Consider the following 27,590-nt stretch of genomic DNA (forward strand, 5'->3'; position numbering starts at 1 on the left):
AATGCTTCCGTTGCTTTTTATAGTTGAAAAACCTTTTATAAAATTTTCAAACTGTTTTACATAAAATATTTTAATGGTATGATCCTGGTTTTATTAACATTAAATATAAATAACTTGCATCCGCAGGGAACCCTATAGAAACATTTGAGATTTTAGTAATACGTTCGTCAAAAATAATAAAAATGTTAGCGTCGAGCAAACCCCTGTTATTAGTCTTATGTTGCCTTAAGCATCCATCGATGAGAGCTTGCTACACTATTTATAACTTAAATGAAATATAGAATATCATGGTTTATACTACTTCATCTATAATTGCGTTTTTGGGATATTCATTATTGGCTATGCGTAATATTAATATCATTTCGTAAAATTATATGTATCAAAATATGTCCATCCGTTTCACCCGTCACAAAGCAGCATAATATTTTTGTTAAAAGTAAAACTTTCGAAATGGGTAGTAAAATACATTTCATGGGAGGTTTTATAGTTTCATAAACCCGAGGTTTTTCAGTGCATTCTCCTCGGCTGTCGCTGCACAGAGTTTATCGCCAGTAAAGACATATTTCCAGTAATTTGTATCGTTGCTTTTACGGACGCTTTTGCCATTTTTGCCTGTAAATAAAATTCCACCAACAAAGGTTTACACGAAAATACATTTTCGCGAACCTACGTTATTTTTCTACCTTTGTGGCATCTGACATTGGACTTTTAGTCATCATCAGATATTGTGGGTTTTTTTACGTTGCTTTAGTTTTTCTTTCCATTTTTCACATATTCAAAAGATTCATTACTCTAATTAGTAGCTTGAGGTCGAGTTGGATGTTCCACCATCCAAGTAACGTGCGGCTTTGAATTCATGTTACTCCTAATAGAAAAATCTCAGATGAGGTGGCTTGGATGTGTGCTAAGAATATCACCAGAGTGACTACCGGGCAAGATTCTACGGAAAATTCCAAAGGGAAGACGATTGAGTAGTGGTCTTGAAAAGACATGTTTTAGATGCTGTACTAGAAGAGACTAGATCTCTAATAAACCAAAACCTCAATGAGGTATCAGGCTTGAGGTTAGTGCACCGATCGCCTCGACATGCAACACTGTCCCGGCTCCCGATGTAGATTAGGCTTGAGGTTAGTGCATCGATCGCCTCGACATGCAACAATGTTCTGGCTCCCGATGTAGATTAGGCTTGAGGTTAGTGCATCGATCGCCTCGACATGCAACACTGTCCCGGCTCCCGATGTAGATTAGGCTTGAGGTTAGTGCATCGATCGCCTCGACATGCAACAATGTTCTGGCTCCCGATGTAGATTAGGCTTGAGGTTAGTGCATCGATCGCCTCGACATGCAACATTGTTCTGGCTCTCGATGTAGATTAGGCTTGAGGTTAGTGCATCGATCGCCTCGACATGCAACATTGTTCTGGCTCCCGATGTAGATTAGGCTTGAGGTTAGTGCATCGATCGCCTCGACATGCGACATTGTCCCGGCTCCCGATGTAGATCAGGCTTGAGGTTAGTGCACCGATCGCCCCGTGCGATATTGTCTCGTTCCCGATGTAGAAAAGTTTTAATGATTGATTTAGTATGGATTCTGTACAAAGTTTTTTTTAATAGATCAATTTAAATTTAAAAAGTGTGCAGGTGTGAAGCACTGGAGAACTGTCAGAACTCGGAAGATGCAGCGGCCCATCACTCAATTATCTCTCAAATTACATTATTGACTTCGGCTTATTCCCACGTTTCTTGGAAACACGTTTGCCACCATCGCCGCATTTCTCTGGCACTTTATAACAATGATGACTTATCCAAATTTTTTTTTAAAATTTTTTATGTATTTTTGTTGTTTCTTCTCAAAAACTTACAACCGAATATTTCCCGAATCGGTTAGTGTCTTTAATTTTCAGATAAATATTAAATCATTGTTTAAATCACGTTTGCTTGTTGTTAAGATTATCAATAATAATTACAATTGAGACAGTGGAAGAAGAAATAAAATAGGATGACGTATACATTCAGAAAGTTCTATCCAGTTTTATTAAAATGAATGTGTCCCTCGCAGTGCAATGTGTAGTGCAGCACGTCTCTAATTAATGTTAAAACTGTTCGTTGTACGCGTTGTAATATTTTCTTAATTGGTATGGCGTCATTTTTTGTGAAAAAATGTATACGTATATTTTGTTCTTGTTTCTAATAATTAAAAATTAAGTGTATTTTCCGTCGCAAATATTTTTAAATGCCAAAGTTTTGTGATCAGGTGTTTTCCAAAATAAGGACGAAAAGTATGAATTTTATAAACGCCGTTTTAATCCTTTCTCCCCTCTAAGGACACCACGGGTCCCGGGACAATATGGCGGTACTTGAGTTTAGCGGTGTATAAAATGTTTTAACGTGTTCGTATAAAAATGCCGTAAAGACTAACCAAGTATTTAGTTAAACAACGGCTTTATCTCCGGGCTCTGGAAGCGCTTGCATTAAATATTTGCTTTCTAGTCGATAACAAACTTTATCAATGTCAAACGTGGTTTTTTTAGATAACCTAACAAACTCGTGCGGGTTCACAGGTTAGTTATGTTATAAGTAATTGTTGTTTGTTTTTAGATGGTTAGTAATTAATTTATCAAAAATTTAATTAATACAGCGCCCTTGAATTGATTCTTCACTAAAGCCGTGATGTACAAATCATCCAGTTATTATTATTGAATTTCAGGACACAATTAAGCGATAAATTAACAATGCTATTCTACAAGTGTAAAATATCCCCTGAAACAATGATAGGGTTTTTGTGTCTCGAAGTCAAGTGCACGGAGAAAACTCCTCGATAAAAATTATTGCTAATTTATTAAAAATCTCTTCAAATTATTCGATTCCTTTTCAAAACGGGATTGTAGACTATTAAAGAATGAATTGATAGGCATTCTAAAAAACTTTAAGTAAAATACCAATGTTTTGTCACGATGCCCGAACACGTGTTCATAGAAGTCCTAACGTTTTTGCATTTCATCCTTATTTATTATTAAGACCGACGTAGGTAGATAAAAACGTGTTCCGATGTTATTACGAATTTACCAACACTTTATAAGGAAGCGGTTTACAGTCCCGTTTTTAACAGGATGACTAATAATAATTTGAAGAGATTTTCAATGAATCAGCATTACTCATTTTCTCCGTCTATGTTTGTTTTAATGCAAGCGTTTAAATTTAATTTAGACCAATATTACTAATGCAGATAAAATTACCTCAGTCATATCATATACGGTACTTGCGAATTTTACGTACGGATAAAACAAATTTTGGATTTTTTTTTGATTTTCACGTATTCTTCATAAATTAATTACTTTTTATTTATTTTTTTGGAATGAATTTTTTAAGTAAAACCTCAAATTGTAATATTTAATTATTGAAGACAATATTAGCGATTTCTAAACGAAAATCTGAAACAGAAAATTCAGAAAAGGATACGGTTACATCTAGGACACGAACCCAGGACCCTTGCCTTGCCGGGGCATCGCTCTAAAGAGAAATAAAATAAAAAATCTCTCTCTCTCTCTCACTCTCTCTCTCTCTCACTCTCTCTCTCTCTCTCTCTCTCCCTTTTTCGTTTAGAGATCGCTAATATTGTCTTCAATAACTAAATTAATTACTGTTTAACAGTGTTACACGAGTATTTTTTTTGTTTCTTTATTTTTCCTTCCCTTGTTAATAGTGTGTTTAATTTTTGCAGGCGTTCCTGGAGATGGGCGAGGAGGCGTCAGCCGTAGCAATGGTGAGCTACTTCAGCGGCTGCATGGCGCAGTTACGCGGCCGAGCCGTCTACGTGCAGTTCAGCAACCATCGCGAGCTTAAGACAGACCAGACGCACAGTAACGCGGTGAGTCGCCTGCCACACACCCACCCCATCACCCGCTTCATTCACATTCACGCATAATGTTCTGTTACACTGACCACCTACCTAACTAACCTAACCACAAGTAACCAATACACAACTCTGTCTTGGCACATCATACTTCGTGATTCACTCACCTTCCCCTTGCTCGGCATAATCCTTGCTTTAAAATCATTCACACATACTCTGCTGTTTGTTTTATCATCACCCCTTTTCTACTACCCACTGTTTCATTACCCATGCATACATTGGTACCATTGAACGGAAATGTATTTAATTCTTTATGTAATATATTGATTCTGCAACTTTAGGTAAAAAGTTCGAAAATGCCTTCACTGCTTCCGTAATCTCAGTATAAATGAGATAAAGATCCACAAAATAAAATAAAAGGCACTTTTTGGCCATGTTTTTTTCTTGCATAAATCAAAACAGGCGGATGGTGTTAGGCGGGAATTTAAACCTTATCGCCATCTACGCAAGGGTTGTTATTGATAGCGGCTGAATTTAAAATATTACACGACGTAGTGCATCGCCTTAATGAATTAAAAACACTTAAGTGTCTTGATTTGCATTGCAATTCGCTTTAACTTTCTAAATATTTCAATTCTCGTTCGCCATACTAAAAATGTACGTAATGTTATTCGCCGCGCGATCTTTGCGCGGCGAATCGGCTTTGACCGCGGCAGTGAATGCGCGATTTCAGATCTCCCTCTTAATATCCTTGCATCCTGGCTCAAGGGTCATATTCAAATAAAATCTTCTGTTATACAAACCACCCCCCTCATCAACTCATAATACCTACCTCACTGACTAACAGCTACTCAGCTCTGTCTGGCACGCATTTCTTGCTGCATTCCCATGCATGAATACTCTCCTGTTATCATGTTATTCGACATGACCCCACTCAAGAATTTAATTCAATCGATGTGCCGTATCTTCTTTGGATGTCCCCATCTTCTTCGTATATTCCTTATCCGTCTTATTTTTTGTACCTCAGAATTATTATATGTAATTTATTCTGTGATCTTGAGTCATATGATTATTAAATTAATTGGTTCAAATGGTTAAAAAGCGGGTTCATTACAGATCTTCGCAGTCATTCAGTTATGTAGCATATCTATACAACGTAACAAAAATAAAATTGTTAACTTTACTGACCTCGACTACTATTATAACACCTTCAATAAATGGGGTGCGTTTTTGTTTGCTGTGAATGTTGAATGAATTACTGTAATTGCATATTTAAATTATGTTTCATAAACGCTTCGCTAGGAAAAGTCGTTAAATAGAAAACGATCCACCAATTAATTGACCCTCACACGTATATCACGAAACGAGCTTAACCTTCACTTGTTTCAAGCTCTATAACGATTCACGAATTAATTAATTCCTCCACGAATCTCACGAAACGAGGTTAACCTTCACTTATTTCAAGCTTTAAAACAATCTACGAATTAATTGATTATCACACAAATATCACAAAACGAGCTTAACTTCACTTGTTTCAAGCTCTATAACGATTCACGAATTAATTGATTCCTACACGAATCTCACGAAACGATGTTAACCTTCACTTGTTTCAAGCTCTAAAACAATCTACGAATTAATTGATTCTCACACGAATATCACGAAACGAGCTTAACTTCACTTGTTTCAAACTCCAAAACGATCAGAAAGCAGAATCATTGAAACGGAAATAATTTCAAAATCCATTTAAAATTTACACAGTTTCATTAGTGTTCCACTTATTTAACGGAAATCTACTGTCAATGAACAACTAAATGTAATTATGTTTTGAGGCTGACGGTAATGGAGAGGGGTAAAAGATGGGGTTGACAATGGTGGGGAAGTACCTGGCTCCTTACATCTGATCACCAACCACGGCTTAAGCCATTTCAAGCAACGCCTCGATTCTGAATGGTGGTCTTACACCAGGGAGATACTGAGAGTCCACAAATCCATCAAATTAAATTTCCTTGTGAACGCCGGGATTCGAACCCGTGACCTACGGATCGCTAGTCGAGAGCTTCTTGATCACGGAGGCCGTCGATTAGAAATACATACTACGAAATAAAATTTTCACTAAAACTATCTCAGGTTGTCGGTTCATACTATATAATATATGAATGTTTGTTTTCTATTTAACGGAAAGCTTTTTAACGAAGAAAATGGATTTATTTGATTATCTACATTGTGTAATCAGTGTTATTATGGTATAAACCAAATCTAGTTTTTAAAAAGAGTCAATCCTCATCAGAAAGTTGTAGGAGATGAATTTTCAAAGGTTCAATACCGTATGTAAGTTTTTTATTTATCCGAAAGCTTTGTAACGAAGAAAATGGATTTATGTGATTATCTACATTGTGTAATTAGTTTCCTTATGGTGTACAGCGCCCTTGAGATGATTTTTCGCGAAAACGGCGCTATATAAATTAGCCAAATATTATTATAAATATTAAACCTAATTTATTTTGTAAAAAGAGTCAATCCTCATCAGTAAATTGTTGCAGATGAATTTTCAGTGTTACAAAACCATCGTGAAAATGTTTCTGCTGAATATTTAACCTGGCTCCCTGAAATCTTTTCCACTTTTAATATCGCGTTTCCCTTTAAAAGCCAGTCAGTATTTTGCAAACGGTCGTAAACAATATCGCTCCAAGTCCCTTCCTTCGCGCAAGCGGCACCCATTTAATATTTAATTCCTATCGTTATGCTCTACTTTAACCTCCTGTCATATTTAACCACTCTTCCGAGTTGTGTACTTTAACGATAAAAACATGACTGGTTAGCAGAACTTAGCCGCATTTTTTTAAATGCCAATTACCGAGATTGGCGGCATTAATTCACCTTATTGCCGTGTCAGTATTTTCATTAAACTTTTCGAAGCAATCTGGTATTTTATTGACTCTAATTTCCCCCGTGTATTTCACGAAAAATATTTTATGTGTACGGAATACCGCACCGGTAATAATTTAGGACATAAAATAGATACAAATGACAGGCCGCGATGACAGCTTTAAGGCTGATATATTCACTTCCATAAAGGTTCAATTTGCAGGATCGCGTTCCACGTTTTTATGGCGGCGCAACCACTCCATTCTCTAGCCGGGTCCAGGTGTATCGAACGTATTCTTACAAATTTGCATACGAACACACTCGTAAAATTTTCACCTTACGTTTTCTGTTCTCCGTTTTGGGTTATTCCCTCTTTCTGTGGAATCAATTGTAAGAATTTTTAATTTACATATCAGAATCTATATTTCATAATAAGTTATTTTCTTACCTGTACTTAGGTATACTTAGCATCTGAGATACACGTTGGCCTTTTCACGTTTGGATTTTAAATAAATATTATATTTAAGGGTGGGATAAACCCTCAGTACCAGTACCCTAGTGAAAGGCCGCCGACCAAATCTGGATAACCAGATACTTCCAAAACATACACTTTTCATTATTATTTCTCTCTCGCACTTCCTTGAGCATCAAAACCATCCGAGATTTTGTAATGCAATATTTCCACGGGCTCCACCTGTTACGAATCTCGTTACCGTTGTGGCTTATTATTCAAGTATTTTTTTTATCACCTGTTAAAAAGGTCGTAAACGATATTTGTTTTCTGTGACCACCTTGATTAACACTCTCGCTCCGAAAGGAGTTAAACACTTTCTTTTTAATTTTCGGCAGAAAGCAAGCGGCGAATTCGGTCTTAAAACTTACATTCTAATGGAAAGGGCAACAAGAATATTATTTTGTGTTTGAGTTTTTACGTATCTTTTACCGTTTTGTATTACCTACCTATTTACTGACCGCTAAAGAGAAAAAGGAACATTAGGAGTTACGATCAAATAGAGGGACCTAATGTATGCCCTCTTCGTATTGTATGTCATTTTTACTTTCAAGTACGTAAAGGTTAAACAAATACTTTTAAGTGATCTTACATCATTATATAAACAATGTATGTATGTAGTATGTAGCTATCAAAATAAAACTTCAAAAAGATTTTTCCATCGACAGCAACATTTCGATCATGTGCGTGTTATGCATCCAAAAGTCACTCTCGAGAATTCTAAATCTAAATATTTATCAGCCCCCCCTCCCTCCAGGTTCCCCTTTCTCTTCGCTCCACTCCCCCCACCTATCAGCCGACTAAACTTAAACACTCCTCGCGTCTTCGTGTATATTTATTGAAAATCTGTTTTACATACATGAAGATACTTATACAACGTTCCCACCTTCGCAAGGATACCTTGAGGTTACCTTCGTGTTTCCAGCCGTGTAAAATATAGCTACATGATATTCCCGGCTTTGCAATACGTTATATCAATGTGTTTACAATTTATAGGTATACCCGGAATTCGGAATGCTGAAAGATTAAATTGAAAGAGATCTTTAATTTTTATGTGTGTTTTTCTCGTACTATATTAATGTTATATATTTAGTTTAAAATACGTTCAGAGATCATTGATTTACATATTGGATGACTGCTAATTTACAATATTTCATGATTATTTCAACTTTTTCCTGTGGTGCGAGCGATCTTCATCAAATTGTGAATTATACAAATTCAGCATCAACCTTTTCTTTATTTTTTTTGGCGGTTATACCCATCATTGATAAAAATATTTTTTTTATTGGGGACAACCATTTTTTAAAATGCGTGGTGTTTTAATTTTTAATTTATTTTCTAATTTCATATGAAATTTAGATATTATAGAAATAAGAATGTAATGTAGTTATTAGGTCATTATTGTTATCTAGGTTTACAAAGAAAAAAAACTGGAAACTTATATTCACTGGAGTTTATCTTATTTGTCTCCTACTAAAACAGACAAATTTCTTTTTTATGAAAATAATTTAATTAAAACAATCATTGTCACGCCATACGGTATTGAAACAAACGCTACGAAAATTGTATTCGAAATATATTTTAAATGCATTGTCTCTCTTAAATCTATTAATTAAATTAGTATTAATGAAAATTTCTCTTAAATAGGGTGGGTATCGTCGGTTCTAGGAAATAGAAGTCTCCCTTTGTTTCATCTAATTAGGGTGGCGTATACCTCCCACGAAGTGGCCCGCAATGGCTTGGTTATTCGGGCCGATCCAGGCACACCACTCTACCGCGGCTCATTATTATAATCATAGGCCGTATTTTAGACAAATGTCATTCCGCGTCTTAGGGGAGCGCACTGTTTCGTAAATTATACGTGTTCGAGAATAACGCTAAATAATGTATCGCATATCGCACGTTTGTCTGTCGTACTCCAAATTTGTTCCAAATTCGAAACATTTTGGTAATTTACAAATACGGAACAATGAGCGATGGTTTTGAAATTAATGTTTTTCCATCAATTAATTAAACAGTTATTCGGAATATTTTGATGGATACCAAAACGGCCTCCGTGGTCAAAGGATAATTCCCTCCACTAGCAAGCCAGAGGTCGCGGGTTCAAATCCAGGCGTGCGCAATTAAACTTTATTTGATTAATTTTTCTTGTCCACTTTACTCATTTAAAATAATATATAGTTTATTTGCGGCTCGTTCGTCCCTGGTGTAAGACCACCATTCAAAAGTGAAACGTTTCTTGAAATGGCTTTGGCCGTCTTTGGTGACCAGATCTGAATAGCCAGGTACTTCCCTTCTATTCGTTTCCCCGTCTCCTTCCTCTCCCTTCAGCCTCTCAAAATACCCCAATTGGGGATGCCATAGTCTCATTGGCTCCAGACGGTTGGGAGCAGTTGGGACTCTTGTGTACGGTTTCACATAATTTTTTTTTTAAACATCAATATTAGATTTTTATAAATATTTGCCTAATCAAGGCTTAAATTTCCAATTCAAACTGTCTTTACGATATGAAGCGAGTTTTAGTGAAATATGGCGCTGGGCTATTTGGCTAAATTGAACATTTGTTTCCATTCAAATTTATATGGAACGTCTTTCTACTAGTGTTATTTTATGGATTGTAATAAATCATTCAAATTAATTTGCAGAACCTAATGAAAAAAATCACAAAATTCTAGTATCTGTTGACAATGTACAAAGTGTGCATAATCTGACTGTTTTTTCATGAAACATAATAACGTATAATTAGGTAGATATGTGTAATTTACCTAACTGTTAACGATGGTTTATTTTAATCGATTAAATTTAACATTTTATTGATTAAATTCCCTTCAGTGGTTGCAAAACTTTTAGTTTTATATTATTATTGGTATTCCTTTCTACTCTGTTAAGGCGATGCACCGCGTCGTGTAACATTTGGAATCAGACCGCTAATAATAACACTCCTTATGTAGATGGCGATAAGATTTAAATTCCCGCTTAAACTCTGCCGCCTGATGTATACAAGAAAAAAAACATCGTCAGAGAGAGTTTTATTTTATTTTGGGCAGATACAAATATTTAAATGATTTCTATCATTTTCTAAAGAACTTAATTTTCTACATTTTACGGTAAAACCATAAACGAAAATAGGTTTTAAGTAGGAGATTTTGAACTTTGAGACAGTTTTTATAGGCCTAATACATTTTTTCCGGGTTTACAAACCAATTTATTCAAAAAGTACTCGATTATGTGTTCTATTCGGAATATTTAATTAAAGCAACAAAAATATTTCTAAGAGATCAAATTTTCAAATTAAAAGCACATAATTTTGCATTACTTCATAGTGCTTCTCCTTAACATGAATGCTTTGGCCCTTACCCTTTGCCAAATCTGGTGAAACTGCTGGTGTAACGTACGTACCTAATACACTGGCCGTTCAATAAATAAAATTAAAAAAATGGCAACCCAATTAACTGTGTTTTTTTCGGAAATTCATTATTTTTAAATGATTATACTTCACTCAGATCCTGTAAAATTAAATTTAAATGTTTTCCAGAATTTATTTTTCTATCTTGTCTTAAGACTTAATTAAACATACTTTTTTTAAACCAATCAACAATTTGGTTTGTTTTTTAAAGTGTTGAAATTTTATTTTATCCTTCCGATGAAACCTCTTAAACAATTATTTCTGTAATGTGTTTTTCGCTCATTCAGCGGCTTAAACAATAAATATTTCTTCTTACAAAGCTGCATAGTGATACAATTTTGAGCACATTTCGTTCGCCGGGCTTTTGTGCCCCGGGCGCACAATGGCCGCTTTCTTCCCTTAGCTTTCAGGGCCTTTATCCCGGGCACAACAGGTAGTGGCGCTGGCGAAAATTCACAAAATTACAACCCTTTGGAAAGTATAGCCGACCTTCAACACCGAATTCAATGGTCGATTATATCTCTTCTGTTTGGGATGAATGATGTTTATTTTGGTCGGGATAGGAACAGATTAGTTGAGTTTTCTTGGCAATTGTAAGAAAATTATGTTTTCCATTTTATTCATTTTGAATCAGAATTAGAGTAAGGCTGTGACAGATGTCTGATGAAAGAATACTAACGGTTTCTTTTTAAAAACCTAAATCTACTATTTTAGGGCGAGAACCGTGCAGTTACTTAGTCACTGTTTTCTACGTTTTGACACAAAGTTGAAGACACGTGCAACGCTTATCACTTATTGTGAAAATTATTTTGGGAACAACTTGGTTTTGCTTTAAAAATGTATACCTCTCTAATATTTAGTATCTACGCAATAAGTAATTGCTAAAATTTGCATAGTTATGTGAGTAATTTTGTTTCAGGTTTCAGTCATACGTAAACCATGTAATAATCTCTACCTTCACTCAACGGTTTAACCTTTCTCAAACGCTATGAAATAAGGGGTACATACTAAGGCAGTCGAAAGCCTCATTGCCTGTCAGCTGTTCACAATTATTGTCCAGATCGACTTTGCGATTCCTCTTAAATATCCCTTTACGAGCTCATCCTGCAAAAACGTGACATTAAAGGATCAAAATGTACTGCCTTGTAAAGTGCACACTTCGCTAAACCTGCCGGGATATGTTTTGATAAGCGCCAAAGCCTTCTCCCCTCCCCCTCCCCTGCCCCTGACACCTTTGTTTATGGAGCTTTTCCCTACCCTGCAGTTTTCTATACCCCCGCTGTACATTTAATACGTCAGCGTTCGGTTACAACCTAATTCTAGGATAATCCATAGATTACGCTCGCTATTTCAGTTTACAAACATGAATTTTAAAAAAAATAGATGGTTCGTGTTTGCTTACAATGTTTTTATTTGTCACGATGTATTTTTTACAACAATTACAGGTAAATCTTTCATTTTCGGAATGCGGAATTAGTAGTTATTACTAAAATGAATAAACAGTTTTAGGCGATTTGTGGATACCATTTTGCGTGTGTTCTTTGCTGTTTTTCCCCTTTGAGAAAGTGTCGTGTACCGCACAGCTTTAAATTTGATATTGTTCTTCGCGTATTTACCTTCCGATGCATATATTAAAAGCATCCTTTGATTATTTCTGCACAGCGACGCGTCTCAGCGGTGCCACGTGGAATTTAATGAATTCCCCAAGAACACTCGGTTTGTTCTGTTTTAATTAAATTGTCCCACTTACTGGGAGCTGCCAGCCAAGTATAATCTTTTCCTTTGCTCTTCCCAAGTTTTCTCACACCTAAGCCTCCCCGAAAAATTATTTCTAGTAAATTGGTCTCCGTGTATGATAACAAAGCGGAGAGCATTTGGTAAACGTACTTAATTACGTTCTCCGTACGCAGCCTCCGAAATATGCACCTGACTGGTGGCTGACGTGGGACCGGAGGACCGAACTGGTACCAGAGTTTCAGCGCTTTACTGCGACACTTGTCTTATCACAACAAATATTCTGGAAAAGGAATTAAGTCACTGTTATTTTTTTACTGTTAGCGATTCAATTCCTTATATATCGCCTTCGTGCATGTTACAAATAATTTATATTTTCTGCAATTCTCTCTTGCAGTTTCATCAACAGTGATTTAACATATTTCCACGTGCAATAAAAAAATTGAAATTAATTCATTCGTTTTCGGCACGATTACACATTTTTTACTTAGAATAGAACCGTTTTCCTTCTAACACGGAGAAAACTAATTGATATAAAATATTGCTGATTTATTGAAAAACTCTTCAAATTATTCGTAATCCTGCTAAAAATGGGATCGCAGGCCCTTAACGAATAAATTGATATATGTCATGTTAAAATTTTAGTAATAAGGGAATGTATTAACGCAACGTTTGAACACGATCATTATATTTTCGCATATCGTCATTATATATTAACAGGGCAAACGCAGGTACATGAACAAGTATTTCAATATATTCGAAAATTATTTTATTAGGTAATGGCCTGCTGTCCCTTTTTTAACAGGATTTTAATAAATCAGCAATACCATTTTTTTCTTCATGTATGTTTATTGGAGTTAACTGCTTTCGGCGAAGCACTACGTAGTAATGCAAAATCATGTGTTTTTTTCGTTTGAAAATTTGACCACTTTTTAAAACTAACTAAATAACTTCAAATATTTTAAATGCTTTGGTTAAATACTGCAAATTGAAAAAAAAAACTTTGAAATAAACAAGTGTTTTTTAATTACCCTACAAAAAAATAAGTATCTGGCCTATATAAACTGCCTTAAAGTGTGAAATCTCCTACTCAAGAACCCATTATCGGTTGTGGTATTATTGTATAATGTGGAAAATTATGTTCTTTAGAAAATGATCTTAACACGTTTAAATATTCATGCCTTATCTTCGCAAAATAAAATAAAGCACACATTTTGGTGATGTTTTTTACCATCATAAATCAAAACAGTCAGGAATTTAAACCTTATCGCCATCTACATAAGGAGTGTTATTATTAGCAGCCCGATTCCAAATGTTTCACGTTGTGGTGCATCGCTTTAAGAGAAATGCAACGATCTCCTATTGACAATGTATTAAATATGTGGTATTATATTTCTTAGTCATAAAAGTTTTTTTTATTATGTTTTTATATATAAAATTTTGTGATAAAATTTATGAAGGTACATTCAAAAAGCATTTTGTATTAAACTTATAAATGTAACTACCGCAGACCCACCACGAAAAAAAATACCCGGGATTTTATAATTGTAGGATATGTAAAGCTAAGAGTATTTATAAAATATTTGCCTCTGAATCAATACTCTTCGAAACAAATAGCCAATTTTCTTTATAAAATATGTATATTTTACTGTTGTTGAATTGGAGAAACAATCACAAATTTATCTTTCAAATGTACGCCTTTAGTAAATCTGCTTAGTTAGTTAATTACGTTTTCATGAAAATAGAAAAAGCAAAGACTTATTGAGAAATTACGCAAGCCGCCATTAGTTGTCAAGATTAACGCTAAGAAATTTAAACAAAAGAAAGATACCCTTCAAATATCGAACAGAATCAAAATACTAATTTATTTATTTATTTATTTATTGCATCTCGCTATACATAAAACACTTTTTTTTTCACATAAAAATCAACCTCACTAGGACTGAGCCTTTATCGAGGTTAACAATTTACATTTGAGTGAAGCAAACATAAGAGTAATCACAATTACAAACATAAAGTTATTCTACATACAAACACAAAATATTTCAAAATTAAAGAAAAATAAGTATTAGATGTGTTATCAGATGGGTAATTTGACAGTTTATTGTAACAATATTTGAACCATAACTAATCATTAATCATTATTCAAAAGAAGAAGCAAAGTAGATAATAAAGACAGATAGGGTGACATTCAGTTTTTAGTAAATGGGACTTATATAAAATCTTATTATTTAAAAAAGGACAAGGATGAAAAAATATTAAGACAATCGTCTGTCAATACAAAAACCTTAATTAACTAATTGTTAGATACTTTATCGCTTGTATAAATTTTTGACACAATCTGTTCCAATTTTTAAAATGGCACTTAAATTCAAAACAAATCCGAGCTCATTGAATCAGAGTTGCATCACAAACAGACCCATAACCTATTTTAGTATTTTTGATGTGGAATCGCAATTATGCATGCATTCAATTCAATTATGACTGCATTCAACTGGACTGTATTTGACACAACTATTGCGGTAGCTGTGGTTAACAGTTAGAATTAGAAAAGTTTCTAACTTTCCCTTGGTCTTTTCGATCGATATTATTGACTTAAGGGACACAGCTTGATCATCGCTGTACAAGCTTCCAAACAGATTCGAATTGAACACACTGAAAAGACATGTTCATCGTAATTTTCTTAGCATACTGGTTATATACAATAAATTGTTGTAAATTTATCTGATGTGGGTACTCAACACTGTCAGACAGGTACAAGTAATTGGCTGGAGGAATGCAGGAAGATGTGTTAAAGGGATATTCATAAAGTCACGTCAACATGATGATTAAATTGTAAAACTGTTCTAGATGACTACATAAAATGTAACATTGTACGACGCCCCTATTATAACCTATAACCTCAAGTCAGTTGGCTTTTCATACTTTTTGCGTGCATAAATTGAACATGTAGTTAAGTGTGCTCCCCCTCCGCTTTGAGATTTAATCATAAGCTCTTCTTGGGAACCATTCATTTTCATTTCGGTATTTTAATAGACCAACAAAAATAATTTGCGTTTGGAAGCTTTGCCGCTTATTAAGACTCCACTGAGTACCTGCCGCCACCCACCTACGGAAGGAGAACACATTATTATGTATTGTTTTTACGTAGACTGTGCAGTGGCGTTATCTCAGGGAGACGTGGCTGAAAATAACCCGTACTGGAATACAAATGCATAAAAATATTAATGTACATTTTGAAAGCTGGGCTAATTTTCTGCCTGCAGCGCTCTCCTTGTTCGTTTTCTTTGTATTATACGTTATACCGCATAAGAGTCCTTACTGCATGTTGGTGAGGGAAGTGGGTTAGAGGAAGAATATGGAAGAGCAGGTATGAAGGTACCTAGGCACCAAACATAGCAAAGGCCATGTTAAGCAATTTTTCGTTTCTAATTGGTGGTCTGCTACCAGGTCGATAGTGAGAAGATATTCCGTTCTAGAACGTGGAGCGAATAGAGTTTTCGGTTCTTTAGAGTACGTTTTGGACAGCGTTACAATGTCCATCATCAAGACGGATGTATTGATTGTGATGAAGTGTGTCTTTATGTATGTAGAAGTGATCATAATCGTTAATCTTCTTTGGGTCGGTATTTCAGTATGATAATTAGAAATATTATGTGGTTTTCGGCGTTTAGTTTTGATGTAACCGTCAAGTAATAACACAAAAATTAATCAGGATATCTACGTATAGTTCAGAGTACCTACCCGTAGTTAATTTTCTTTGAAAGGACGTAGCGGATGAAAGTCCCTTGGCCCTCGATTTTTTCAACGTGTTACTGTTACTATGCTCGATTTATAACTCGTGCCCGACCCGTTGAATTCTGTAATCATTGAACACAATACATGCACTGGCATTGAATTTAATGTTCATTTTGCGCAATTTCCCTACGTGAATATAAAAGTGTTGCCGTATGCTCTATAAATGCTCTGTCAATTCTCTGTGCTTGGTACTTTGAAAGCCTCGCCTTGCAACAGTGAGAATTGCCCCAAAGACGTCATTTTATTCTCTTACCACGTGTCTCGAGTGTCCTGGAGGGTGTTCCCGCCCTCCACCCCCTGCCCCCTGCCCACTGCCTCCCCCTCTTACCTTACCATGCCGCAGTCCTAACCTGTAATTTAACGTAAGTGGTCTTCATTTCTTCCCACTTACAAACGCAACGTTGAAAATTAATATTTCTCTGAAATTATTCGTGTACACGAATTTTTATTTCTTTATAACATTTTCGAATTTTATTTAGAGGTACAATCAACTCACTTTTTAGAAAAGGTTGACTTAAGTGTTACTTTCATTTTTGGAGTTGTGCACAATTTTTTTTTTTTAATCTGAGGCTGATTGCGTTGTCCTACTGCCAATGTCTTAAAACTAGTAACAGTAACCATTGTCACTAATTTAAGAAAAATAAAACAATTTGCTAGGTTTGGGAACATTTGGCAGCTTTTGTGCTTTCTCCTCTCCTCTTATGTGTATCCCCTGAGATACAGTAAATAAATATACGCTACCATATCGGGGGATAAGAATCACAGAGATCTAATTACAAAAAGTGGTGTTTTGAGTTAAGCTTGGTTTCAATAAAGCCTAAATCATATTTATTACTGACATGAAGCTCTATCTCATACATACATCCGTTTTAGAAATTCACTTGGGCATATGAGCATTCCAATATTTATTTGCGTTTTTCTCAAAGTGTATTTTTGTAAATAGGCCCCTGTGATCCCAAACCCCTAATATTTAAGACCGAATGACACCGTTACACGTATTTTATTATTGAAAATGTTTAAATTAATGAGTTTGTCACAGATTGTATAATTTAATAATGATTTTTAATAAAATACATAATTATGAGTAATTTATGTAACACTAGGATAATCGTCTACCATTACGCAAAATATAATACACGGTGTGTCCAATGTGAATAGTAGCAATTGGGGGTAGTGAACTCGGGTTCATGTCCCACTCGTCTCTCTAATTATGTGTCAGGATTGTCGGAGGGGATGCCACGGTATGAATTATATTTGTCACCCGCTTAATTACCCGCGAATAACATATTCAAACAAAAGATAAAACATCCCCTGGCATTATCATAGTAAAGTTCCTCCCGGTGGGTCTGAGCGGGCCGGAGTGGGCCCATTAGGCCATTGTTATTTAATGGGCTCTAAAAACGTTTTGTTCTGCACAGACAGTTCCCCTGATACCTACCCCCGCTTCCCGTCGGAACTGGAACTCACTGGAACAATCTAACAGTAACGCAGCCTGGATCGCAATCAATCCGATTGCTTCTCTGTATTTTACTCTTTCCATTGTTCGTTATTGATTTGCGTCAAGTGTCAGGTGTCATATAGTCTACCGTACAAAAATAATATATGACTGATTGCCCGTACACAGATATTAACTTAATTCTAGTGTCAGTCACCTGACATCGTCCCCTACCTTTGATTTCAGTATTTCTACAAATAAATATACGAGTTTCGTTGGAATTTTTACTGAAATAAATTAAATTACTTCCGCTTCTTCTGTAATCATAATCATTAATGCTATCATTACTGCGACTTATCGTGTGGAGAATAATTATAAAACATTTTGATCATTATATTTGTTCGTTATCTAATATTATGATATTCCACATTGAATCTATAATCAATGCATTATACATATGAAAATGGATGCAAAGACATTAGAAATACGTTTTTTATCAGTACCATTAGCGTGATAAAATAACATTGATCGTTTGGGTAATACGAGTTTATAAACGTTTTCTTTGTGAGATATATTGCATTGATTATAATTTAATACATAGTAATCATTTTACCGCGGCGTTTTTCACCCTCGGGGAACTTTTAAATCACACAGATTATCAAATAACATAGATTTGAGTAAGAAAACTTTACATTAACTAAACATAACTACCACCGAGTTGTCAAATCATTATGTTATCTGAGCTTGCGACTGGATTTCATTTGCTATAAACTGGACATAAGCTAGTTTATTACTATTATTTATTTACTAACGGACCGTGTCCAATTTCAACACATTACACGTTACACAAACTTAATACAAGGAGAAAAGTTACAATCCAGGATAATTAAAAAATTACTGCTATGACTAAAATAGGGCACATACACAATACAGATAACGTCAAGTCAAGACAAGAACAAGGTTTTGATGAAGTTTGGACTTTTGCCACATCAATATAAAATATTACCTACTTGCGTAATGGCTGACAAAAATCATCAGAAATCGTCTTTTGAAATTTGATAATATCCCGTGATTTTTCGCGGGGCTGCGCTGGTATAATATAAAAACGATTTAAATGTCTATAAAATACATTTATGTGTTTTTGGATACGGTGGTAAACGTTTTTTCTTTTTTTTCGCCGGAAATTCGTAAATATTTTCATTTCCTTCAACATCTTTCCGATACCCTTCAAAACCGACACCCGATACTCGACAAAATTTCACTCTTAAATTCAACTTCCAACAACATATCTTATTTATGTGAATAATATGCATCAAACATCAACACATTTGAATAAGGCTTCATACATTTTTTTCTCCAAATCTAGTCTAGCGACCAAATATCTTTTTTTTTTATTTGTTCCTTTTTTTTATTATTCCATTGTTATTGACTATCAAAGGGGTTAGGATTATAACAAATGTAATTAGACATGTATCCAACAGATTAAAAGTATAATTAACCAACATTTTACTTGAACAAAGTAGGTCACTTAAAATGTTAATATTTAATACTCTTAGGTATCTTATTTAATCATTGGTTTTACCACTCGGCCTTCTTGCATATTGACCATTATTTTTCTTAAATACCGTGTCAGACGTTTGAGAATATGTGTGTTCCGTTTTGTATTAAAATAAAAATAAATAGAACATTTCTGAAATTATCACAAAACTGTTTTTAAAAGGTGATGAAATTAGCTTTCAAATATTTCTTGTCAGTAATATTAAAATGTTTAATGTAAACATAAAAACGTCTAAAAACATTGAACTAAAATTACTATTATTACTGTCAAATCACTTTATTCGTTGTTTTATACAAAATTAATTATAAAAAAATTTACAATTTTTTTCTCAAACTACGGTCGGAAACTATGGTTCCAAAGAGGTGAACATTTTAATTCTTTAGTTATCTTCTAGATTTGAATACAAAGAGTTTTTTCTTTCTAACACCGCTTATACCATATTTATCACTTTGGCAGTAAGAGAGGCACAACGATTTCTATGGAACCATATGAGCTGTTCTCAAAAGCGAACAAGTTGACTCTACGGGCAATATCGGTTTGTTCGAAAACCGAACAAGTTAGCGAAGGGTTAATAGAGCAATTAATTTAATTCAAATATAATTCGATGTACCTGCTATTTAAAACAATGTTCCATTTTGTTCGTACGTAAAAGTCAGTAGCGTAGTGATTTTAAACACAAATTGCCCGGTGGTCGACTGCAACTAAAATAATGGCGTATTATTTATTACACGCAAGCGGTTTAAATGAATTCCTCATATTTTTGCACCGCCGTCTATTATTCCAGTTCAGATTTCAAGAAGAGATAATTAAAGCAAAACATTGTACGTAGTATTTATCCTTTGTGCCCACATTATTATAAAGCAAGTTCTGTAGACGCTCTGCGGAAAAAATCTTTTTTTAGAATTCGGTTCGTTTTGCCTGGATTAATTAAATTGTCTTATCGTTTGTGCTTTCTGGGGGACGTTTTTTTTTATTCTATTTTTTTCATCTTTCCACTAAGGCTGGCTGGCTTTAGCATCTTATTTAAGTATTTTTGTTAATATTTTTCCAGAAATGCGGTTAATTTTGATTCGTGCGCAAGCTTATTTACTTTGTCGGCTTTCTAAACCTTCTCATTGGGCAAGCCAGTTAACCAAGAACTTAAAATTATATTTTATGACAACTACCTAATCTGCTGGAAAGAAGCTTTGTATCTTATTATAAACCTTTTAATATTTTTTTTAAATTGGTGGTAATTTTTTTCTTATGGTTGAGCGAAATCTTTCATCAAATTCGCTTAGTAATCATAGTATCATTGGATCATTGGCAATGTCTCCTGGTTCCAAAAGTGGCTTCACAGGCATCTCAGCTTTCTTTCGAAATGTTGGCACCATGGGTCAATCAGTATTACTTCATCTTCACATTCATTTCCTTCAGCTATTGACACTTTTATTATTTTTTTTTTCATATGATGTTTTTATTTTTGTTATCTTTAAGATATTATGATTTACATTCTATTTTTGTTTTTTGACATTTTTATTTATTTTTCACCTTCAATTTAATAGTTGTATATATCTCATGTAATATGGCAGACTTTGATTGCACTATCCTACCGGCCAACTTAAATAAAATTAAATTTATAATAGCTGCACATATTTGATGTTTTTCCAAATCTCAACTTAATTATGTAACGTTGTGTGTTGTGTACCGTCTCGATATCTTTAGATATCATTATCCCAATAAGAATAACGCATTACTGTTGCAGTCTGCTTCGGCGCAGGCGGCACTGCAGGCCGCCCAGGCGCTGGGAGCAGGCGTCGCGACGCCCGGGGCCGCCGGGGCGCCCCCAACCAACGGCGCCGTCCCCGCAGACATCCAGGGCGGGCCCAACACTGTGCTGCGCGTTATCGTCGAGCACATGCTCTACCCCATTGTGCTGGATGTGCTGCACACCATCTTCCAGCGCTACGGGAAGGTGCTCAAGATCGTCACCTTCACCAAAAACAGTGAGCCTCTTTTCAACTTTTTAAAAACATTTAGTAGTGGTTTTGACGTTTTTTGGGAAAGATTATTTTTTTACGGTAGTATTAATAAAAAGTTATCCGAATAACTATCGTCGAGAGTCGTAATCCTTTAGGCACTTTTGTAGAGCCGCGATCATGACGCTCTGTGTATTCCTCTCTCCTACTACGACGTCAAGACATGGTTTCACTCTTTTCTTTCCGAAAGATGTCATTGGACTAATAGGAATATGTCATACCTAAAAATTGCATGAATTTTACAAACCACTTCTAAAGATGACACGTTCACCTCTATAAAAATTGTAAAATGTATAAAATACGAGTAGCTCTTTTATAGAGATGTGTCCTTCAATGTATAAGGAACACGGACTGGGACAAGTGTTATCGAATCGTCTAAGGTCCGCATTCTATTTCCCATCATCAATCCATGGAAGAAGGCTATTTCGTAATACGATTCTAGATAAATATATTTGATACAAGATTTAGGGTGAAAACCTTAATTCACGACCACAGGTCAGTAGATGAGACGACCGGTTAACGTATTAGGGCATCACGATTATCTATGGTTGTACGTTTGGATTTAATTACCTTTATCTTCGTAACATCAGTCATCACTTTGGCCATATTTGACCCTTAAATATATTGACAGACCGACTGAATGCCTCCGTGGCATTACTATCTACACATTGAACGAGCAGAAACGGATTGTTATTTTGATTGACTCCCCGAATGGCCCTGTCATAATGAATGTATTGCAGTCTTTGAAATACAGGCGTCAGATAGGCTGACTTTCCTTGTTGTACTGGTATTTCAATTGAAGCCGCATAGCCGGAATATTCGCCACATCAGAACGGGTCTCTTCAGGACCAACGTCTCTTCAATACAAACACTGACCTCTTCAAGACCCAGATGCACTTCTTGCTTTCCTCAAAAAGTCCATCCACATAGCATCCGCAAAGATAGCGAAGGTCCTTCTTTGAGTTATTATATGATGAAATTATATTAAATTACCGATGAAGTGAGCTAAAGGCTTACACCTTTTTTTACTTATATAGTAATAGAAGTGTATATACCAAACACAACGGAAGTTGCGATGAAACCGCGCTTCCGAGAGCAACATTTATTCAACTTTAAGTTTGTTGAACAAGCACAAGCGCTTCTCGTGTATGTACAGTGTATGCGTTGAAGGATTCCTCAGCTGAAGGCTTAGGATCTATTTAGCTAATGACACAAGACACAATCCAACCGCACTTACCACCCGCCACCATCTTCCCGGCAAAGTCTTCAGACTACTTTACCGCCGCAAACTTTCAGGAAGACAGACAACAAGCGATAAAGCTTAGTGAGAACTATCCTTGGTACTTCGCACGTTAGCGAGAACTAGAACTGCTTATAACTATGATTTATACTGTTTTTCTTAGTGCCCACTAGGCATAATAATATTAAGATAGAAATTATATTATCTTTGAAGAATAAGATAATACTAATAAATCTAAATGAAACACGGAACAGAACAAATAACAGAAAAAATAAAAGATAGCGGTCTCAATTGGGAATTGAACCCAGAATCTCTGTCTTACCTGGGCAAATTCTTTAACCATTCGACCATTGGGACCTAATTATAATACGTATTCTCATTTAAAATTCAGGATTAATAATATTACATTACAAAGAATTTTCGAAGTTACATTTTTGAATGATTATTATTATTATGTACTCGAATATTTTGAATGCTTCATTTGATATATATAACTAACTCAGGAAAGAGAACGAAAACATATTTTTAACGTTAGTTGGGTCCTTAATAAATTGTTTTCTGTAGCCAAAACTATGCCTTCGTAGTGGGTCCCATCTGACATCCTGGCCCAATTTGTGAGTGATACATTTAATTTATATTGCAGTATTATTTAAGTTTTACTTTATGATAATGTACCTGCCTTCAGTTGATATAATTTTAAGATCTGAATTGTCAGGGACTTCCCAACCTTCTTCTTCCATTCTCTTTTCCAAGAAAGTTCTAATGATATTTCCCAAGATAGTTGTTATGGATAATGTTGGTAGTTTGCCTTTACTATAAATGGTAATGGGAATTAAAACTATGTTGTAACAATTAAGAGCACACCGCTAGGAACTTTACAAAGTAACGAGATAAGAGGAAATGTATTAGAATTTTTTCAAGATTACATTAGAGATAAAAAAAATATTTATCCACTTATTTACGCCCTTCCGGCTTTTAAATGAATCGAGGTAACACACGTAAGTACAACAAATAAAAAAGAGAGTAGAAAGAAAAAATACCTTAATTAAACAAGAAAATTAACATTACAATAAAAAATAAGGAAATATGGTTAATATTAACGTAAAAAACGGTAAACGTAACGTTAATAGTAAGTTACATACTTTACATAATGTTTACGAAAAAAAAAGTAAAATTTATGATTTAAATTTTGTATCGAATAAATGAAAATATCAACAGAACTGACTCTATTTCCAAGTGGAGAATTTTTTTTCTTTTTTTTTTTTCTTTATTCATAAAAATATATTTGGATACAGGTTTTTTACATGCTTTTCGACTACCACACTCCGTATTATGGTAGTCGAAAGTATTAAATAGTTTATTTTACATTAATAAACAAAGAACAACTCAGGAAATTACGAACAAAATCCTATTACGATTTGGTACTCGGAACGTCACTAGCATAGTTAAGTCAGATACATCAACTAATAACTAAAATACTTTTTTATACTAGACCCTATGGTGTATAAATACGGACAAGCTTGATTGGCTCAGAAACAATTCAATGTATATTTCTAATACAAATATATGAATGGGACTGATCACAAGTTATCCTTTGTTCGCATCCGAGGGGGATTTCATGTCACTTTGTCTGAGAGTGAACGGGATGCCGGTCGCTTACTGGAAAAAGGGTATCATAGTTCCACATCCTCCGAATAGTTAAACTCTGGTGCAATTCCTACTCACTTAACCTCGTTTCTCATAACATAAGCCATTGAATGCATCATACATTTCCTTGCATGATGCACAAATAAAAACAACTGACACGTATTCCGGTGTAATGTCCGCCGCATTATTTGCTCGCTAGATGAAGTCTCACCATGCCTCCCCTCGGAGGGGGATCAACCCGCCCGGCCAAGTTTCACCCTAAAGATGTATCTCGCAGCACCGCGAACCGAAGTTTGGCAGGTAGAGGGGTACTCCATAAACATATATTATAAACGTATCGGGTTAAATTTACTTCCGACACGAAAAGCTCTGAACCAGCGGTGCTCAATCCGGCGCCGGAAAATCCACTTAACCGCACAACACTTTCAAATAGAGTTGGATTATTTGGTTACATACACGCTTTCCCGGCAACTAAATCCCTGCAACATGAAACAGTTTTATTTTGTTCTTCTTTTAGATACCTCCTCTCTTTTTACAGATTTTTTTCGACTATTCGTATATTGAAGTAGCGTCTTTTCTATATTAGATATTTTTGACAAAACTGATTTATTAACTGACAGTCATCCGTTGAAATGCGAATTAAATTTATATGTTGCCTTTAAGTTGGTAACTTTTTAAATATCGGTCAAAGCAACTCTGTGGTAATAGTATTCTTTATAACCAATCTTCAAAGGAATTCGATGTTTTCTCGATCGATCTCATTCTCCCTTCATCTATATCACCCACACGGTCCACTCTGCGTCTCCTGTACTGACGATGAGTGTTCTCCAAAGTATATGCATATTAAAGTTTTCAATAAAAGCATTAGTTTTCCACTTAACTTGTCCTATATGAGAAAGTTTGCCTACCCCTCTGTTCATGCGAGGGGGCGGTTGGCAGAGGGCGGGGGGCGGAGGTGTTCCTTAATTCCTCCAGCTGCTGGGAACCTAGAACTTAGTATGTGTGAAGTATCCCGCCCTCCACCCGCCCCTCCCAAAGGGTTCAATTTATGCCCAAATACCCATTAACGGTTTGATACATTTTAATTGAATGGTGATACCTCCGACCGCTTGCGTGTGCTCCGAAAGGCAACCCCATTAATATTTTAGATGTGCATTTTATATACCTTTCTGTCTGTAACTGAAGAGAAGGTATTTACGCTAAATCATTCTAATTTATATTATTGGACGCTTACAAACCCCACGAGCATAACATACATATTAATGTTTTCAAACGTCGTTATTTGTTGCCCGTGAGAAAATTTGTTAGGCGCATAGCTATGAAAGGTATCAATATTTGATCATTTACACCCTCTATCATTTAAGTTTGAATTAATAAATAAATAAATTGATGCATACAACCATTTAATTGTTGGCCTTTAAATAATTCGTTGAATGCCGAACAACGAATTCGTAAATATTTTTACTACAGGTTTTTAAACATAAAATCACTTTTTGCCAAAAAACACAATGTGAGTTGAGTGGTATCAGATATTATTTATTTTGAATAAAAGCTAAAGAAATCCCGAGACAAGGGGCTCAGACAGGTGATGGAGATGGGAAACATTTCCTACTCTTGCTTATGTGTGGAGCTGTGATTTAAGGGAATTTCGATTTTCTATTGAATTCCATTAGGGTGAGATTTTTTACGCTTAGGTTATTTTGTTTGTTCTTCCATAATTTGTATTTAAATTTTACTTGTTGATAAAAGGATAAATAAATGTACATAATTTGAAATGGAAACATTTATCCAAGACACTATTTAGATTGCAATTAAATTCTGAATCTTGCAATCACTTATAAACATAGCAGACGAAAAATATGGGTTAAGAAAATAAGACAATGTTGGTAGTTCTTAGCCGGATATGTACTACTGTACTCATTTGTATTTTGAATTATTAAATATAGATATTTGTGAATAATTGTGAATAATCGTGTAAATAGTAACTTAGTCAATCAAATCAATTTTTACGCCAGGCCCAAATATACTACAAATATGAACTTATTTTGGACCGAAATTTTTGCCAATAACACTGGATATTTTAATCCTATGTCAAGAATGTCTCGATCATATAATGATCTTGCTAAAACACACACTGTCATAGATATTTTTGCAAATAATATAACTTGTTTCAAGAAATATCTCAACGATTTCTGTACTTTTAAAAAAATTGTTTAGTGGTTTAGAATTTTTTTTATATATACTCTTTAAATTTTTCTACTTATTATGTGCTTCAATCTTTGTAATTAAGTTTTGTATATAAATACTATCATTGTTTTACATGTTTGCTTATGTGAATGTGCAAATGTGATTGCTGCAGACACATTAGTCTAGGGATATTTATAATTGTACTTTTTTTTATTTTGTAATCCATAATTAATGTTTTTTATAAATATCCTGTTTGTGTCTCGAATAAATAAATAAAATAAAAAATAAAAATAAATAAATATTAAGGAAATTATTTTAGAAAATAATTTTGCTGAAAAATAAATAAAAATAATTTATTAAAAAAAAGAAACAATTTTGTGGTATAAAAAGTAAGTTTTTGATAAAAAAAACGCTTGTTTAATGTGTTTTTATTTATTATACTAACAAAGTAGATAGGACAAAATATTTTTTATTAACCGACTAAAAAAAGCTAATACGTCTCTAAAATTATGAAAAATTAAATTATCTAATGACCTTTTACATCATAATTTTAAACACAAATAAAATAGCTCTTATCCGTACTAGGTATTTGCTATACCTTTTGATTAAAAAAACATTATTTTTCAGTTCGATTGGGTATTTTGTCCTCAAATCTTAATTTAAGTTTTGTATGAAAAATGCAACGCAGCCGTTCATCTTAAGAAGATTTCCTATACCTTAGTTTGTAGTTCTTCGGGGTTTCTTTACTCGCGTAGAGCATAGAGAGAGGCGCGAGTGATGAGGTGAACTAAGAGCATAGGCAAGTAGTGTAGAAGTGGTAGAACACGTCTCTCCATTGAAGGCATCTTTACTTACCGAAGTTGGCAGCTCTACTGCTAGATCTAGAGCTGGAGTGCCCGCAGCCGAACTTCCTTCTGAGGGATTAATGCGAAGAATATTAATCCCAGCTTAAAAGATACAAACATTTTGAATATTCAAATGTACACTAGACACTGCCGCAGATCCCGAAGGAGTAATGAACGACCGACTTCGCCGAAACGGCGCATAATTTGTTTAATGCATTTTTTATTTCACTTTGTGCTTCGAAGGGCGAAGGCTCGCTTCGGGAGCAGGAAGAAGGAAGCGGGAAGTAGGAAAGAGGAAAGGTGGAAGTAGAAAGTGGAAGGTAGAAGATGGAGCACGAGGACGGAGGATGGAAGGATTACTTCTGGGGGCTGTGGGCTGTGGCCACCCAACCGGATAAACGGCAAAACATCCCGTTTGAGTAACGACTCGTTGCCAACTGAAAAAAGCGTGTTGAATAACTGCACTCCGGCGGAAATGTAATAACATTCCAGTT

General features: G+C 34.9%; 1 protein-coding gene across 9 annotated transcripts in view; it reads left to right on the forward strand.

Annotated features, from left to right (window-relative positions):
- The window catches only part of heph (polypyrimidine tract-binding protein 1 heph), a 919,983-nt gene that overhangs the window by 823,194 nt on the left and 69,199 nt on the right, over nt 1-27,590 (forward strand). For 8 of the 9 annotated variants that reach the window (XM_089634334.1, XM_089634321.1, XM_089634359.1 and 5 more), the window contains 2 exons: nt 3,721-3,867; nt 20,904-21,144. In XM_089634334.1, the coding sequence (XP_089490460.1) occupies nt 3,721-3,867; nt 20,904-21,144 (388 nt within the window). The remainder of the gene's footprint in view (nt 1-3,720; nt 3,868-20,903; nt 21,145-27,590) is intronic. The other variant, XM_089634353.1, reaches the window with a different exon arrangement.

This window comes from Hesperophylax consimilis, chromosome 1 (genome assembly GCF_061612785.1).
Source record: "Hesperophylax consimilis isolate HC1 chromosome 1, BYU_Hcon_1.0, whole genome shotgun sequence".
Lineage (NCBI taxonomy): Eukaryota > Metazoa > Arthropoda > Insecta > Trichoptera > Limnephilidae > Hesperophylax > Hesperophylax consimilis.